The sequence below is a fragment of the Macrobrachium rosenbergii genome, chromosome 53 (assembly GCF_040412425.1).
Source record: "Macrobrachium rosenbergii isolate ZJJX-2024 chromosome 53, ASM4041242v1, whole genome shotgun sequence".
Classification (NCBI taxonomy): Eukaryota; Metazoa; Arthropoda; class Malacostraca; order Decapoda; family Palaemonidae; genus Macrobrachium; species Macrobrachium rosenbergii.
This window is the reverse complement of record NC_089793.1, coordinates 49531050-49548479: the sequence shown is the minus strand read 5'-3', so window position 1 is coordinate 49548479 and position 17430 is coordinate 49531050. Positions and strand designations below refer to the sequence as shown.

General features: G+C 48.5%; 1 protein-coding gene across 1 annotated transcript in view; it reads right to left on the bottom strand.

Moving 5' to 3' along the window:
- Positions 1-17195, bottom strand: part of LOC136834443 (pre-mRNA 3'-end-processing factor FIP1-like) — a 267929-nt gene extending 250734 nt beyond the window's left edge. Inside the window, exon 1 of the mRNA XM_067097042.1 lies at positions 16832-17195. Within this exon, the coding sequence (XP_066953143.1) occupies positions 16832-16945 (114 nt within the window). The 5' untranslated portion in view covers positions 16946-17195. The remainder of the gene's footprint in view (positions 1-16831) is intronic.
- Between the last annotated feature and the right edge of the window lie 235 nt (positions 17196-17430).

The following is a 17430-nucleotide window of genomic DNA, read 5'->3' as shown; positions in this document are numbered from 1 at the left end:
GGTTTTGATGGTATCTCGTGAAGTGGGGTTGTCTGAGCAGATCTGCTCTCATAGGTAGGGATCTGGGAACATCCACTAACCAGAAGAGAATTTCTCGAGAACCATTGGTTCGAAGGCCAAACGGGGATGAGCGTCATCCTTGTCCCTTGAGAGGCCAAGAACTTGCGTATGACTTCTCCCAGAATTTTGAACGGAGGAAAAGGCATAAACGTCCATCCCGTCAATCCCAGAGAAGAGCATCTATCGCCACTGCCCCAGGGTCGAGAACAGGGGAGCAGTAGAGGGAAGCCTCGCCTGTTCTTGAGGTCGTGAAGAGATCCACAAGAGGGCGACCCCAAAGATTCCAAAGGTCTCGGCAAACCTCCTGATGAAGAGTCCACTCCGTCGGTAGAAGTTGGTGGCGCCGACTGAGCAGATCCGCTCGAACATTTTCTACCCCTGCAACAAATCTTGTGAGGATTGAAATGTTGCGAGCTTGAGCCCAGGGAGAATTTCTCTCTTGCCGAACAGGGAACAAGAGTGTGTTCCGCCCTGTTTCTTGAGGGAACAAGCCGTGGTGTTGTCGAGTTTACTTGAACAACGCGATTGGCAACTTGAGACCTCGAAGAATTGGAGGGCTAAAAGATTGCCGCCAACTCTTTGATGTTGATGTGCCAGGATACCTGTTGCCCTTTCCAGGTTCCTGACACTTCTTTCTCCCTCTAGTGTTGCTCCCCAACCCGCCAATGATGCGTCGGAAAACAACACTAGGTTGGGGCTCAGAAGCTTGAGAGAGATCCCTTTCCCAACTTCACGTAGGATCGAGCCACCACTTGAGATCTCTTTATGGAAGGAAGGATCCTCAATTCTTCTTCCAAGTCTTCCTTGTTTTTCCAGTTCTCCAACAGAAAGAACTGAAGAGGTCTGAGATGCAGCCTTCCCAGAGAAACAAACTTCTCCAGCGAGGAAATGGTCCCCAGCAGACTCATCCATTCCCTCACCTAGCATGTTTCCTTCTCCAAGAAGACCGAGACTTTTTCGCAACACTGAAACTGCCGTTCTTGCGATGGAGACGCTAGAAAAGCCGCTGAATTCATCTGAATCCCCAGATAAAATGGACTGTGAGGATCAGTTGCGATTTTCTACATTGACCAGAAGTCCCAGGGACTTCACGAGTTCAGAGTAAACTGAAGGTCCTCCAGACACCTTTGTTCGAAGAAGCTGGGATCAACCAATCGTCTAGGTAAACAGAGAGATCCTGACTCCTGGTGTTCCCAGAGGTGCAACCACATCGCCATATTCTTCATGAGAAGAGTAAACACCATCTGGTGTTTCCCAGGCGGTCAACCATCCAAGCTGACCAACTCAGGGCTGTGCTGAGTCCAAAGCAGAGAGCCCTGAACTGGTAAGTCTTGCCCCCCAAGACAAAGCGGAGATACTTCATCGAGCGTGGATGAATCGGGGCGTGGAAGTAAGCATCTTGGAGGTCTAAAGACACCATCAATCCCGGGATGAAGAGCTCCTAAAATTGACTGAGACGTTTCCATCTTGAACTTGTCCTTCTGGACAAAGTCGTTCAGCCTGCTGACGTCCAAGACGGGTCTCAACCTTCTGAATGTTTGGGACTAGAAACAGTCTGTTGTAAAATCCCGGGAATTTTGTGTCTAAGACCTGCTCCACTGCTCTCTTCTCAAGCATTTGTTTGAGAAGGTCGAACAGTATCTTCTGCTTGGCCGGATGGTACTTGGGAGACAAATCTCTGGGGGTCGAAGACAAAGGCGGAAGAGTCAGGAAAGGAATCAGGTAGCCTCTCTCTACTACTTGGAGGGACCAAGAGTCTGCCCCTCTCTCTCTCCAGGCTTGAGCAAAATGAAGAAGCCTGGCTCCTACCGGTATCTGGAGGTGAAAAGAGTCACTTGCCGCCCCTCTTGGGGACGACCTTGCCTCTAGGGAAACCTCTCCCTCGAGGTGCGGGTTTGGAAAAACTTCCCGTGGAAGCTCCTCCACGAAAGGGCTCTTCTTTTTAGCTTGCTGAGGCAAAGAGAAGAGCAAGCGTTATGAAGGCGCTGAGGGCAGTTTGAATGTCTGGAAAGGAGGTCTTGAGTGGCCTTCTCCTGAAGGCTGGAAGCTGATATCCTTAACCAAGGTCTGGGGGAAGATGGCTAGAGAAAGGAAAAGCCAAAAAATAGCTCTCCCTTCTGAGATGGGGAAACATACTTCGCCAAAAGGAGCAGAACAATGCTCTCTTTTTAAAAGAGCTGAGGTTGAAAACTGTGAAGCAAGATCTTCAGAGCCATCTCTGACGGCCTTGTCCATGCACACAGTACACTGGACAGCTCCCCAGACTAATGGAACTAGGGCTAGTAGCCTTAGTGTGTAGAACTCCCAGACACCAGTCCAAAAAAAATTAAAGACTTCAACAGTTTTGAAGAGTCCTTTGAGATGGTGGTCTGTTTCTGTGAGGGTCCAAGAAACCTTAGAAGAGGACAAGTGAGATCTTCTAGAGGCATCCACAAGACTTGCAAAGTCCCCTTTAGAAGTGGAGGGAACTGTCAAACCAATATCTTCACCTGTGTCGTACCAAATGCCGGATTTCCCAGACAAACGTGAAGGAGGCAAAGCGAAAGAAGTCTTCCCTTGGTTCTTTCTAGTTGTCATCCAGTCCTGAACTTTCTTAAAAGCTCTCTTGGTAGAGAAGGATTTCTTCATTTTAAGAAAGCCAGGAGATTTCTCGCCTGAGACAAAGCCAACTGAGAAGAAAGAGCGAGGAGCCAGAAGCTTGAAAGGTTTCAGGAAACAAATCCTTAAACAGACAAGTCAGAGTCTGATAATCGGAAGAAGCAGAAGGTACGTGTTTCTCTTCGTCCGAGGGCTCTGACGGAAGGGGTTCTTCTTCCTCTGCTGGAGGGTCAGGAGAGCGAGGAGGAAGGAGACCCGACTCGCCGATACGCAAGTGGGACCTATCGTGTTTGGAAGCTGTGGCTAAACCCTGATGAGCATGAACAGAAGAAGCGGGAAGTTGATCATCAAGAAAAACTGCAGGTGTGGAGTCAACGTTAGCAGGGCGCGAAGAGATAACGCGAGGAGAGCGAGGAGCGTCCTGGCGGGAAGCGCGCGCAGCTCCGTGACCGGACACGGAAGGAGCTTCACTATGTGGCGCGCGCGAAGCGTCCTGGGTGGAAGTGCGCCGAGACTCAAGGCGAGGCGTGCGTGAAGCGTGAGGAGAGCGCCAGCGCGAGACACTCGAACCTGGCGCGTGATCGGGAGACGCCAAAATCTTCAAAGTGAGAAGGAAGCTCCTTAAAGCCTTCCTTAGGAGCAAGACGAAAGCTTCAGGAGAACTAGCAGACAAAGACTCTGCGACGCCCGGGAGGAGAGTGAGAAGGCCTGTACTTCTTAACAGGCAGATGCAAATCTTTACGACGAGGTCTGTCCTTTCTAAGATCCATAAGAGAATCCAGCTGCTGTTGCATACCCAACAAAATCTGGCAAGTTGGGGAAACAGCTCTCCTAGAAGAAGGGCTGAATTTGCGAGAAGAAGAGAGCGGAGAGGAGAAGTCTTCTTCTTTCCCACAGGGAAAGAGCTCTAGCCCTTTGCGTGACTGGGAAGACGAGCAGCGTCATCATCCGTTGCACACTTTACTTCTTCTGTTGAGGGACTTCCTCGAAACTTTCAGGGACAAGCGTAAAACGTCTAGAGGAAGAGGGCGTGAAGCGTCCTCTCCTCTCAAGCTTCTCTTGAGAGGGCGAGAGTCCAACCGAGCGCTCCAACCCCTCGACAAGGGAGGACGTGTCGGAGGACGAGAGCAATCCTTATGGATGCGTGCCTGAGCACGATCCCTGGCAGCCTGGGTGGAGTCAACAGGACCTGCCGAAGGGACGCCAGATCGGAGGGGAGTCCCCGTAACCTTCATGCGACTTTCGACATGCCCTCTCCCGGGTCTTGGGAGTTCGGCAGAGGTCCAGGCCTAGAAGCATTATAGGGTCGATCTGACGCCCCCTCCACAACACTAGGGGATTAACACACACTACACTTTGCGCTTGCAGGGCATTCACTTTATTTTCAAGAGCGCGAATAGACTCAAGAACGAGCCAGAGTATTACTTTCTGCAACAACCTCAGGGCCCGAAGGCAACACTAAAGGGTTAGGACTACAAACTACAGGGTTACTAACATGAGAAATCCCTGACCGTCTGTCCACAAAATGCACTCCTGGAGGAAGACCTCCTCAACCTATCACGCTCAATTTAAGCATATAGGATTCAGTACTTCTTCCATTCCCCTCAGATAATCCCTCACATTCATTGCAACGATTGTCCACAGAACATTCCATACCCCTACATTTCATACATAAAGTGTGAGAGTCTACTGAAGCCTTCGATAGCCTCACCTTACAACCACCCAAGCTACAGGAAGACATCTTATAGAGAAAAGTCAAAGGCAAATTAAAAAAAAAAACTGTCCAAAAAAGCGTATGCCAAGTCACAGATCCAAGTCGAATACCAAAAACAACCAAAATACTCAAGTGACAAAATATTGAAATCCAAAGAAGGCGGAGGAACTGACAACAGATGTTGACAGTCTGGCGACAGAGAAAATCTGAATAGAAAATGGGAATGGTTCTGATGCCCGCCTCCCAGCCAACGGGAATGTGTACTAACCACCTGATCGGCCACTCGTGCATTCTTGAGGATGTGCGAAATTTGAAATTCTGTCGGACCTTCGGAGAATACAGCTATATATATATCTGGCAGGTAAGTCTCATGAACAAACCAGTCATTGTTATTTGTTCTTGTATTTCCTGTCATGTATTTGCTTCACAAGCACAGCTGTGTAGGTCAGATTACTTTTGGTTTTCTGCTTTATTTTCATATTTTTATCCAAGATAATGATTGTTTTTATTTGTTTTTGTATCACTCACACAACTATGTAGACTATGCTTACTTAGGTTGGTTTTCAGCCTGGAAAATTTTGAACACAGTTATTGTTTGATCAATGGTTTGTTACCACTGATCAAACAGTAACATAACAATTTTTGAAAGTAAATTGTATTTTTCCTAACTATACAAACCCGAGGTCCTTTACATTAGGAGATACTTTCAGGCGTAGGCTGGAAAACGGCGTTGAACTTCAACAAGGTGGTTAGGCAGTTACTGTCCGGGGAGGCGGGAGCACCGCCTGCCGGATGTAAACATTCCAATTTGCCTTTCGGCCCATGTACAGATTGAGGGGTGGCATGAGGTGGGCATAACTGTAAAGGACCTCGGGTTTGTATAGTTAGGAAAATACAATTTACTTTCAAAATTGTTATTTGTTCCGACACAATATACAAACCCTCGGTCCTTTACATTAGGAGACTTACTGATTGGAGGGGAGGAATCTGAAAAAGTCTCTCTGAACTGACTGGAGTTCACCACCTTGTCTTCCCTTCCTGGTCGTAGAGCGAGGAAGGAAAAAATCACCTCTGACAAAAGATCGGGTTGTAAGAAACGCAAGATCTATGTCAGACTTAAGGGACCCTTTGCATGAAAGAGGGAACGTCAGTTCATGCAAAGTAGGCTAGGAAGAAATGACGTCGGATGACAATAAGGCAAATACAAGCATTGGGTTTGTCTCAAAGTCATTTACTCTTTCCTCCCCTTGCAAGAGAAAGGAGTGGGGTTGCTTCTATAACCTGAAAGGGAATAGAACGGAAGCTCACGTTATGTGCTTACCTGCCTCGATCGCCCGGTCCAGCTTGTAACGGCACGTCCGCTCCTGCCCGTGGGAAGAGAGCTTAGGATAGGGAGAAGGAAAGAGGCCAGTCACTCAACAAACATCTCCCAATCCTTACCGTACAACATAGGCGAGATGCAACCTGTCCCGTTAGAGGAGCTGGATAAGCTACACAACTTGTTGAGCAGCCACCACAGGACCCAAGGAAAAAGTGTCCAAGGACTTGTGTGCAACATCCCGGAGGTAGAAGGAAGTGAAGGTAGTCTGTCGGGACCACACACCTGCCTTCAGTACCTGTGGTACCGACATATTCTTCCGGAATGCGAGGATGGACCAATGCTGCGGACCTCGTGAGCTCTCGGACGGCGTGCATTTGTCGTCTTCTCCTGCAGCAGAGCACGCTCTCCTTATTGTCTCACGAAGCCAAAAAGAGATGGTGTTCTTGGACACTTCTTTCTTGGTCGAGCCAGTGCTAACGAAGAGTCGCCGACACTCAGGCCGGAGGTGCGAGTCTTCTTCAGATAGCGCCGCAGCACCCTAACAGGACACAGTAGCATCTCGTCTGGATCATTATCTACAAAGTCCTCTAGGGAGGATCGTGAAGGACTCGAACCGTGCGTCAGGGACCGAAGGATTCTGAGTCTTCGCTCGAAATCCGGGATGAAATCGGCGTAACTGATCCCCATCCCCTTGAGTGTTTTACATCAAAGGAAAGTCCATGAAGTTCGCCAACTCTCTTCGCCGACGCCAGGGCAAGCAAGAAAACGGTCTTGAGGGTCAGATCCTGTCTGACGACTCTCTTAAAGGCTCGTAAGGTGCACGAGTCAGGCTCCTTAGAACGAGTCACATCCCATGCAGGGGGCCTGAGATCCCTGGGTGGGCAAGACCGTTCAAGCTTCTCATGAGTAGAGAAATCTCGAAAGAGGAAGAGATGTCTACTCCTTTCAGCCGCAAGACTAGGCCGAGTCTTGCGCGGTAGCCTTTTACTGCTGAAATGGAGAGAAGCTTTTCTCGGCGAAGGAAGACGAGGAAGTCCGCGACCTGCTGAACAGTAGCTCTGACCGGAGAGATACCCCGGCGACACCAACCACAGAAGACGGACCACTTTCCCTGGTATACCGCTGCGGAGGATCTTCTGAGGTATCCTGCCATCTCTGTTGCTGCGCTGGCGTGAAAAGCCTCTCGCTGCAAAGAGATGGTGGATAACCTCCAGCCGTGAAGACACAGGGAATGCACTGCCAGGTGGAACCGCTGTGCGTGAGGTTGACGCAGAAGGTTGGGCCAGGGGAATCTCTCGGTGCCTCGGAGAGGAGAGCTAGCAGGTCCGGGTACCAATTGGCCTGTGGCCATTTGGGTGCCACCAGAGTCATTCTGAGATTCGGGGTGATCATCACCGGCTGATTACCCGGCGAATCAGACAGAATGGAGGAAAGCGTCACGTGTCGAGGTTGTCCCATGGATGTTGGAAAGCGTCCTCCGCCAGCGGCCCATGGGTCCGGCACGACCGAACAGAAGACCTGAAGTTTTCTGTTGTGCCGGGTGGCGAACAGATCTATCACTGGACGCCCCACAGGTCGAACAGCCTTTCCGCTACTTCCTGATGGAGGGACCATTCGGTCCCTACCACCTGGCTCTGGCGGCTGAGCTTGTCCGCCACTACATTCCTCTCTGCCTGGAATGTATCTGGCTGACAGCTCTACCGAGTGAGCTACTGCCCACTCGTGCACCTGCATTGCCAACTGATGAAGCTGATGGGGCACCAGTCCCCTGCTTGTTGACATATGCCACTACCGTGGTATTGTCGCTCATCAACACCACGGAGTGTCCCATCACTCGATCCTGGAACTCCTGGAGAGCCAGGAAGGCCGCCTTGAGCTCCAGAATATTGATGTGAAGGTGCTTGTCGTCTCGGTGCCACACTCCCGAAGTCAGCAACTCCTCCAGGTGTGCGCCCCATCCCTCGGTCGATGCGTCCGAAAACAGAAGCATGTCCGGAGGGGGAGTATGCAGGGATACTCCTATTAAGAGGTTCCTGTCGTCCAACCACCAGTGGAGGTCCTTTCTCACTTCCTCGGAAAGAGGAATGAGGAAGGACTGGGGGTCTCGGGACTGGGACCAGAGCTCCTTTAGTCTCCACTGGAGAGACCGCAAAGTGAAGACGCCCGTGAGGAACTAGCTTTTCTAATGACGACAGGTGACCGATGACGACTTGCCATTGCCGAAGCTTGTTGCTCCTGTCGAGACAGGAACAACTGTGCTGCCTCCTTGAACTTGCTGATACGAGTCCGAGGGAAAGACTTTTGCTGCCACCGTGTCTATCAGCATGCCCAGGTATTTCGTCCTCTGCTTGGGGGTGAGATCTGACTTCTCCAGATTTACCACGATCCCTAGATCCTGGCAAAACTCGAGGAGACGATCCCTGTCCTGTAGCAACTGCGAGCGAGAGCTCGCCAGGACTAACCAGTCGTCGAGATACCTCAGAAGACGTATCCCGTGCGAGTGGGCCCAAGCTGACACGAGAGAACACACTCGTGAACACCTGGGAGCGGTCGAGCCCGAAACAAAGTGCCCTGAATTGGAAGACCGACTCCCGAGGACGAAAGCGGGAGGTACTTGCGAGGACGGATGGATGGGTATTTGAAAATCACGCATCCTTCAAGTCCACCGTAAGCATGAAGTCGCTTCTCCTGATGGAGGCCAGCACCGATCGTGCTGTTTCCATCGTGAACCGAGTCTGGCGAAGGAAACGGTTCAAAGGAGAGAGGTCTATGACTGGTCTCCATCCCCCTGATGCCTTCTCTACGAGAAAGATCCGGCTGTAAAAGCCTGGAGACTGGTCCGACACGACTTCTACAGCATTCTTGCTCAGCATGGCTTGCACTTCTTGCTGTAGTGCGATGTCCTTCAATGAACCTGAAAGATAAGTTTGGAGATGGACCGGAGTGTAGGTGAGGGGAGGCCGAGACTCGAAGGGTAGGAGATATCCCTCCCGAAGAACATCCACTATCCAGGTCTCGGCTCCATGTCGCTGCCACGTTGCCCAATGGCTCGACAGGCACCCCCACCTTTGGCAGCTTCTGGGAACGCCGCCCCTAGCGTTTCCCCTTCTTCTTCTTACCCTTGCCCCCCTCTACCGGATTGGAAAGGGGCTGAAAAGGACGGGAGTAACCCCCTTTTCGAGGAAGAAGAAGGCTGGGTGTTTCCTCAGGACCCCTTCAAGACTGGGACTTCTTAGGGGCCGAGGAAGGGCCAGCCTGGCCCAAGACCTGGCTGCAGTGGAACGAAGACCCAGAGGTCTTAACCACTGCCTGGTGGACAAGCCGGTCGTTCTCATCGGCACGGGCGCTTGTCTACCGCGGCATCCACCAACTCTCTAGGGAAGAGAGAGGAGGAACCCAGCAACGGTCCATTCCGCAGAGCGATTGCCGACTCGGGACCTACAGACTTGGCAAAGCGAGAGAGAATGGCGTCTCTTCGCTTTAACACCAAGTTTGCCCACAGGTTTGCAGTCTGGTGGGCAAGGTAGGAAATAGCCCTACCTCCAGACTGGCACAGTCTCCCAAAAGCAGAGTCCTCCCCAGGTACGATAGCGCCTGAGGAAGCGGCTACCTTCGATACTGTGAAGGACCACAGATCGAGCCAGGAGACTGCCTGAAAGGCCGCCATGGCGGTGGCTTCCAGGGTTGCAGCTTCTTGCTGGGAGAGAAACATTCTTCTCTGCCGACAATTGCTGCAACGAAAGACCCGGATCCAGACGAGTCAGGTCCGGGTCAACCTGTTTAGTCAGCAACGCTCCTTCTATTGGAGAGTAAAAGCGCTTCTGACGAGGTAGAGGGGAGGAAGAAGCTTCTCCGGCGGCTCGATCGAAGGGAACTGTCTTGCCGAGACACAAGACCGTTCACCTGATCGAGTACCCCTCGGCAAGCGTGGACCACAGCAGCCCCACCGAAGCCTTGGGTTCCTTCTTAGGACCCCAGAAGGATTCGAGGCGCGAGACAATCCACAGACGAAGCCGTGGTCCCTTCCCGAGGTCATTGTGCCGACAGAATCAGCGCGATAACCTCCGAAAAAGTCCTCTGTATTTCGGGGTGTCCGCATCCTGAGGCAGAGGACCTTCAAGTCCTTCCAGGTGCGGTCCTCCCGAACTACTCTCCCGCAGGAGGGAGAACCTCGGCAGACCCCTGAGGATCTTCCTGAACTACACGGGCATAGGACCTGGTCGGAGCCAAGGACCGAGCCAGGAACATACCCCATGCAGTTGAACTCTGAGGAGAACACTCCCAGAGTTCCTCCTCTCCGACTCACGCCCTTTGGAGGAGACCGAAGGAGCGGAGGGGACAGGGGAGGAAGATCGGGCGCTCCCACTGCCCTTACTGGCAGAACCAGTAGAGGCAGCAGGCCGAGGGCGGTCACCAACCAGCGGTGATGACGGGCCCTCAGGTCGAGGAGAACGTTTCATCCCAGGTGAAACGGTCTCCCGAGGAGAGCGGAGCGGCTCGCGAGTCGAGCCAGCGCGTTCGCCTCCCCTGAGCCAGTCTGGCTGCGTGGGCGCGGCCTGGGACTGGGAGGAGTCGAACGCGGCTGGCTGGCGCGAGCTTGCGCTGTCCTCTAGACGCGCCCCAGACTTCTTGAGGCCGAAGCCTCTCGGAAAGACTGAACAGGGGACTTCTTCCCTGTTTCTCCATGCACTCGGCCCCTCGGGCTGAAGCATTATCCCGGGAACCTGACCTGGCACTGGATGGAGTGCCAGCAGGAAGAGAAGGGGCACCTGCATGCCCGGCTCTTTCTCTCGTCCCACGCCCTGGTCTGTACGGCGAGAAGTGTCCACCGTAACAGACTGGGGTATCCTGGTCTCCTTGGAGACCCGGGTACTGAGCAACTCGCGAACGAGAGTCCGGCCAGTCTCGCTGGCCTTAGAAGCAGGAGGTTTCTTTGGCGCAGCGGGAGAGTGCCGACCTTGGTCTGCACACCCTTGGTTCCCGCTGCCCCTGGCCCGGAGGCCGGAACAGCGGTTCCCTGATCCGAAGATCGGGAAGAACCAACGAGAGAACCCACTGCCTTCTGTGTGGAAGGAGACAGACCCTTAGAAATCTCAGTACGGGGTTTCTTAGGGGGGGGAGAGACAGACTTCCTCTTCTTGGCCGCAAGCCTTGGAAGAGGAAGAGGAAGAAGCAGCAGAAGACGGCGGCGATGAAGACGAAGATGAAGACGACGACGACACCTTCCTAGACCTCTTCTTCTTCTTCTTCACCATCTGCTTCAGGAAAGCAGTCAGATCACCAATCCAAGAAAGCGAAGACGGACTCAGGAACAGCAGGAACAGGAACAGCGGGAGGGGCCACAACAGCAGAAGGTGCAACCCGGGCAGAGACGGCGGAGCTCGGACCAGCAATTGCCTGGGCAGCGAGCCGCGTGTCGGCCAGGAACCGAAGTGGGCGGGGCCAGGGATGCAAGCGCCGCCCCTCCCGCATGCAGATCTGGTACGGGCCGCGCCAAGGTCGCTGGAAAGGGAACTGAGGCAGACGAAGGGCCGGGCTGGAGAGACAGACGAGGAACCGTATCCAAGGCCAGGCCATGTTCAGCAACGGGGGCAGCAACAGTCACATACGGGTACGATGACGTCACCATGTAGGAGGGGCCAGTGCGCGAGAATGGTGCCAGAAAGCCAGGTGGCAGGGGAACAGCGTGCTGGCCCGCGGATGACGCCGATACCTGGGTGTCCAGATGCGAAGCAACTGAAATCGGCATCTGGACAAACCGCGAGAAGGTGACAGTCGTGGTAGTGGCTGTTGCTGCCGTGTGGGTCGTGACTGGAGAGGGGGCCATGGGAGCCAAACCTTCCAGAGCCGAGCCAGGTAGGCCCGGGTGCAGCCAGGGTGAACTTGGTATCATCGTCTGGCTATCGAGCCCGGTACCTGAAGCAAAAGTCGGGTTAATAGAAGAAGCCTCCACCCGCTCCGAAGGGAAAAACTCCCCTCCGGAACGGGAAGAGACTTCCGAGATGAAGCCGCGGTCCAACTCTCCCCCGTGCCCTTCCACAAACGAAGAAACGTAAGAGGAAGGGGAGGGGGAATCCTCACCCGAGGGAGAGGGAGCAAGAAGAGGAAGTTCGCTGGGAGGTAGAAACGAACCCGAAACATCGGCCACCAACGGGGTCGTCGGGGGCGTATTTCCCTCGGACGACTCCTTGGTAGGCTTACGACGGTAAGATCTCCTCCCTTCGAACTTGCCCCATTGCTCGGAGGACCACAAACAACACTCATTACAAGTAGAGTCGCGTGAACACACCCGCCCCCTGCAAGATGTGCAGAGAGCGTGTGGGTCCACATCGACTCTAGATCTAAAGGAATTACACTTTTTTCCTCCCACCCCAGGACATACACGCTGGGGATGGGAGGATTTAGATGATTTATCCATAATACAAAAAAGAAAAAAGGAAAATTCCCACCAAGAATGATGAAGTGAAAAAATGCAGTCAGGCAGAGAGCGAAGAACAACGTCCGTGCGCTACGACGGCCGAAAGCAAATTGGAATGTTTACATCCGGGCAGGCGGTGCTCCCGCCTCCCGGACAGTAACTGCCTAACCACCTTGTTGAAGTTCAACGGCCGTTTTCCAGCCTACGCCTGAAAGTATCTCCTAATGTAAAGGACCGAGGGTTTGTATATTGTGTCGGAACAATCTTATTTTGTAATTTGTAACAGTTTACATGGTTTTGTGTCTATTACCTAGGAAAGTTTATTTATTTATTTATTTTTTTTTTGCTTTTGCCTTTATTTTATTTATAATTTTTGTTCATTTTAAATTTTAGATTATCATGAATCCTTCAAGAAAGCAATCAAGAATTTTAAAAGCACAAGAAGATATTTTGAGGGAGCTTGAAGAAATAAGAGCATCTGACAGTGAAAATGAGGATGCATTTGAGGAAATGACTGATTTATGGGAAGGGGACAGTGAAGAAGATACTGATGAAGCAGAAGATATAATTGAAAATATGGATTCACAAGAGGGGGATATTGCAGTTCCAACCACTAGCAATTACCAAAGTACTGTAGATTGGCATGAAGTGGATGTTGTTTCAGTAAACCCCCAAAAATTAGATTAAATTACAGATTTTACAGGTGATCCTGGTGTAGAGGGCTTAGAAAATCTTACTCCCTATGAAATATTTGAACATGTGGTTATGGAACAAATGAATATGCTGAGATGATGATAAATATGAGGCGTCCATTACAGTGCAGATCCAGGTACAATAATTGGCACCCGGTAACATTAGAAGAAATCAAAGCATTTGTTCCTGTAGAAATAATGATGGGTATTGTGAAGATAGCAACTTTAGCATCATACTTTGCAGACCCTTTTTGGTTATCAAAGACACCAGGTTTTAGTGAGGTGTTCACTAGAGACAGGTACCAGTTGATATATGCTTTTTCGCATTTTGCAGACAATGATGAGCACAAAAGTAATGAAACGCTTTATAAGGTGAGGCCAATTCTAAATACTGTTCAAAATTTGTATACAAAAGAAATAACTACTGATGAGACTATGTTGAAATTCAAAGGCAGGTTGTATTTCAAACAGTATTTACCTTCAAAAACCAACAAGATGAGGGATAAAACTCTGGTCCCTTTGTGATGCCAAAACTGGATACCTTATGCATTTCAATGTACAGTATATACAGGCAAGGAAACAGTTAATCAAGTTAACCTAGTGAAAGTGGGTCAGGTACTAAAGTTACCTTAGCATTATTAGAAGGGTTTGAAAATAATGGCCATATACTCTTTGTGGATAACTTTTACACAAGTGTAGAGCTTTTTAGTAAGCTAAGGGAGAGAGGTGTGGGTGCTTGTGCCACTGTTCGTGTAAATAGAAAGGGTCTGCCCAAAGAATTGGGAAGAGCTAAAATGAAAAAAGAACTTCCAATAATATGGACAAATAATGAAAATATAATAGAAGCAGCAACTTGGCAGGAAACAGGCAAAGTGAACATGTTGTCAACTGTTGGTGATTCAAGTGTGACAGGGGTCACAATAAAATAAAAAAAAAAAGGTGATAGATTTGTACATAAACCATCTGTTCAAGCTTATTATAATAAATATAAGGGAGGGGTGGACAGGTTTAATCAACTGTGTGCAACATATAATTTTAGTCAGAGGAAGAAGAAATGGTACCAGGCTATATGGCATTTTGTTATAGTGGCAGCCTTGGTGGATGCAAAAATAGCTTATGGTATCCAAAAGCCAAATAAAAAACTAAGTCAGAGGAAATTTAGAGAACATGTAGTAAATGGATTGTTGGAAGGTTATTCAAAAAGGCCAGTGATTGGTAAGAGGAGACTTGAATTACCATTATCAAACAGACTCACAGGCAGACATTTCATGACTCAATTTGCAGACAAAAATCACTAGTCTGATTGTATTGTTGGCAGTATAAGAAATAGTGACTGCTGCTTGAGGAAAAAAGGGCAGTGCAGAGGAAGGCAAACAACATATCACTGTGAAACTTGTCCTAACAAACCCCCTTTGTGTATTGTGGTTAGCTGAAATTCTGAGTCAAAGAGTTTTCTGAATGAAAATTCCTATTTCATTTCTATATGAGGCTCATAGTTGAAAGTACATAATAAAATATAATTTTTTTCTATACAGTGCTCTGAATACTGTTCTATGTCATTCCTATGTTTTAACATCATATTAAGAGAGATTCTCTCTTATATTTTCATATAATAAAAGTTGTGCTGCATAAAATAAAAGCTACATTGTAGATTCTTTTCCAGTCTTTCCTTCAACACTACAAAATCTCAAAATATTTTTACATAAAAGGTACCTATTTCACCACAGAAAAAACAATTTTTGTATTGACTTATTTATCAAGAGATGGTTGCAAACTTGTTCCACACACTTTTTCTTTAGATTTAGCTTTCCCCAAAAAATGCTGGGTCAAGAATTATGAATAATGCTCACCTAAGGTTTTTTGCTTTATTTTTGCTATTTTTTACCATTTTTCTCTAAAACATAGCATTTTTCACTACCATAATCTCCTTTTAAGAAAACAATAATGTCAGATATGGAAAAGTAGGGTCTTTTCTTATAGCAAAAGAAATATGAAGCCAATTGGAGCATTTTTACATTTTTATGAAGTTTTACGCATTTATGGGGAAAATTCCAAATGCAGATTAACGCACTTAAGGGTTAAAAGAAAACCTAAATTAATGAAAAGTTAAGTAAACAGGAAGTCCCCAGCTAACGGCGGGCTCGGTAAACAGCGATCCAGTTTTATAGGGCTTGTCTAGCGACGAAAATTGGCAATTTTCAGCGCCGAAAATCGCCGATTTCCGTTTATCAGCACCGATAATTGGGTATTGTCAGCGATACATACCTAACAGAGGTGCCAGTAACCGAAAATCAGCGCTTTTCGGCCCTGATAACCCCTGAAAATCGCCGAAAAAGTGCTGAAATTCACCGATTTTCAGTTGTCATCACACCCTCAGAAATGGAACCCCGCCGATAACCGGGGACTGCCTGTACCTTAGTTTAACCAGTCCACCGAGCTGATTAACAGCTCTCCTAAGGCTTGGAAACAGAACAAAGAAAGTAGGTCAACAGAAATCGTTATAGTTGACGAAAAGGTTTTGAACCGTTCCAACGCAAACAGATGGTTGCAACAGTTGGAAAGGCGAAGGTCTAACCTGTGAAGATCGCATATGAATAACCCCCACAGCCCCTCCAACGGTGAGAGAAACTTCTCAATTCCTCCTGAAACCCTGTTTCCTCACAGTTCCTGTAAGGTGCAGCCCCATTCTTTGGGGCCTATCCTCAATTGTAATGCCTTATTGTAATGCTTATAAGTTAAACAGCACCAGGAGGGAATGCATTAATGTATAGGAGCAGTAATAATTGTGAATAAGGAACTCAAAATAAAGGTAAGCAAAAAGGAAAGCCGGTTATAAAAAACAAAAACAAAGTAATATAAGTAACTTGGAGTGTGAATCCACCTATCATTTCACCCATTCCTAATCACCTGTTTGGGCTGCATGCGAAGAATTAGGAGGGTTTTCCTCAAGGTAGAGTTAACGGTGTAACATGATTGGTTGGATAAGGATTTATAGGCTCTTCGGACCCCCAGCCCCTCTTTTCCTAAGTAAGAAGTTGGGGTGTGTACTAAAAGCTCCCCTATAAGAGTGCGCATGCATAGCAGCATTCGAAACAGCAGTAGTAGTGAATGGATTTGTCTTTGTAACAGCTACCTCAGTCGTCTTGTTCCTCCTCCTGGGTTTGTGTAAGAGTTTTTTGTCTCTGTAATCGTATACCGTAAAGCCTGAGCGTCTTATCACCCTGTGGTGTCCCCCAACCATAACCCCGCTTCCCCTCGGGGTCCCCTATATTGTAGGATAATAACAAGCGGGGGAGCAAATCACCCTGTCCTGGAGGTATACTCCACCCATAACCATGCTCTCCCATAGGGTTCCCTAACTTGTTGGATGAAGTTCTGTGGTTAACTGCCGTTGAGCAACAAAAATTGAAGGTAAATCCTTAATTAGCAACCAGAATACTGTAGAAAAAGTTAATTTACAAAGTAATCCCTGCTGTGGAGTTAATACTTTGTTCTACCAAAATCAATTTCCAAGGTAAATGTATGTGCGGAGTTAATACTTAGAAACACCCAGCACTCATAGGCCTATACACTAAGAGCCGACTGATTCTAGGTAGCCTAAAGCTAGTTAGCCTACTCCCAAAATTGCCATAACAACCAAAAGATAAAGAGGAGACCTAAATGCTTCATATGCAAATCTTGCTGAAGCACTGTGGTTAAGTCATTCAGTAAGCCTTAGCCTAACCTAACCTAGATAACCTACTGTATATGACATTTGGTCTGCCAATCAACAGGACGGACTAAGCAAAGCTTCACCCAATTTGAAGACCCGAGATATCCTCTAACTTACTTTTGTACATGAACCAGGAGGTCATATTTACATTACTCTAAAGCTATGCCTGATGACAGAAAGCCTTTTAGCCTAATACCTTGTTTTTAAAGGCAACGTAATACTGGACGAAGCCCAGGTTAGCCTAGGGTGGCCACCAAGCCGGATTTTGACTAATAAAAAGTCGCGTGTCTTAGCTTCTACTATTTTGTTTACATACCGTGGCAGGACTCTTTTCCCCTTCATCTCCTTTATCATTTATTTCGCCATCTTCTTTGGATTCGTCTTTTTCATCACCGTATAGCCACTGATCATCATCCTGCACATCCGCCATGTTTACTTTTGTAAACAACTTTTGAGAGAGAACGAGAAAACGAAGAGGCGACAGTATTCGTTCATATGAATTTGACTCCGTCTTCGCCTGATCCGATAACAAATTTGTTTACTTTTTGTATATGAGAGAGAGAGAGAGAGAGAGAGAGAGAGAGAGAGAGAGAGAGAGAGAGAGAGAGAGAGAGAGAGAGAGAATCCTAAATGAGAAATTTCATCTGATTCCTACATTTCATGGAATGAAAAGTAACTGCGTCGTTGTCATGTATTAGTGAATATAATATCAGGTTATCAATGTTCTTATTTGAATTTAGCCTTTATCTTAAATCGTAAAAATGTATATGGAAGTTAAGTAAATATTTAATAAAACTGCATCATAATGCTTAAAATGTCCAAGCAAAAAATAAAAATGTGGCAACTAAAGACTAAGTCCCTTCTAGTAGTTTCGAACACCTCTGTCAATGCTCGTCGAGCGATCTTACCGGACTG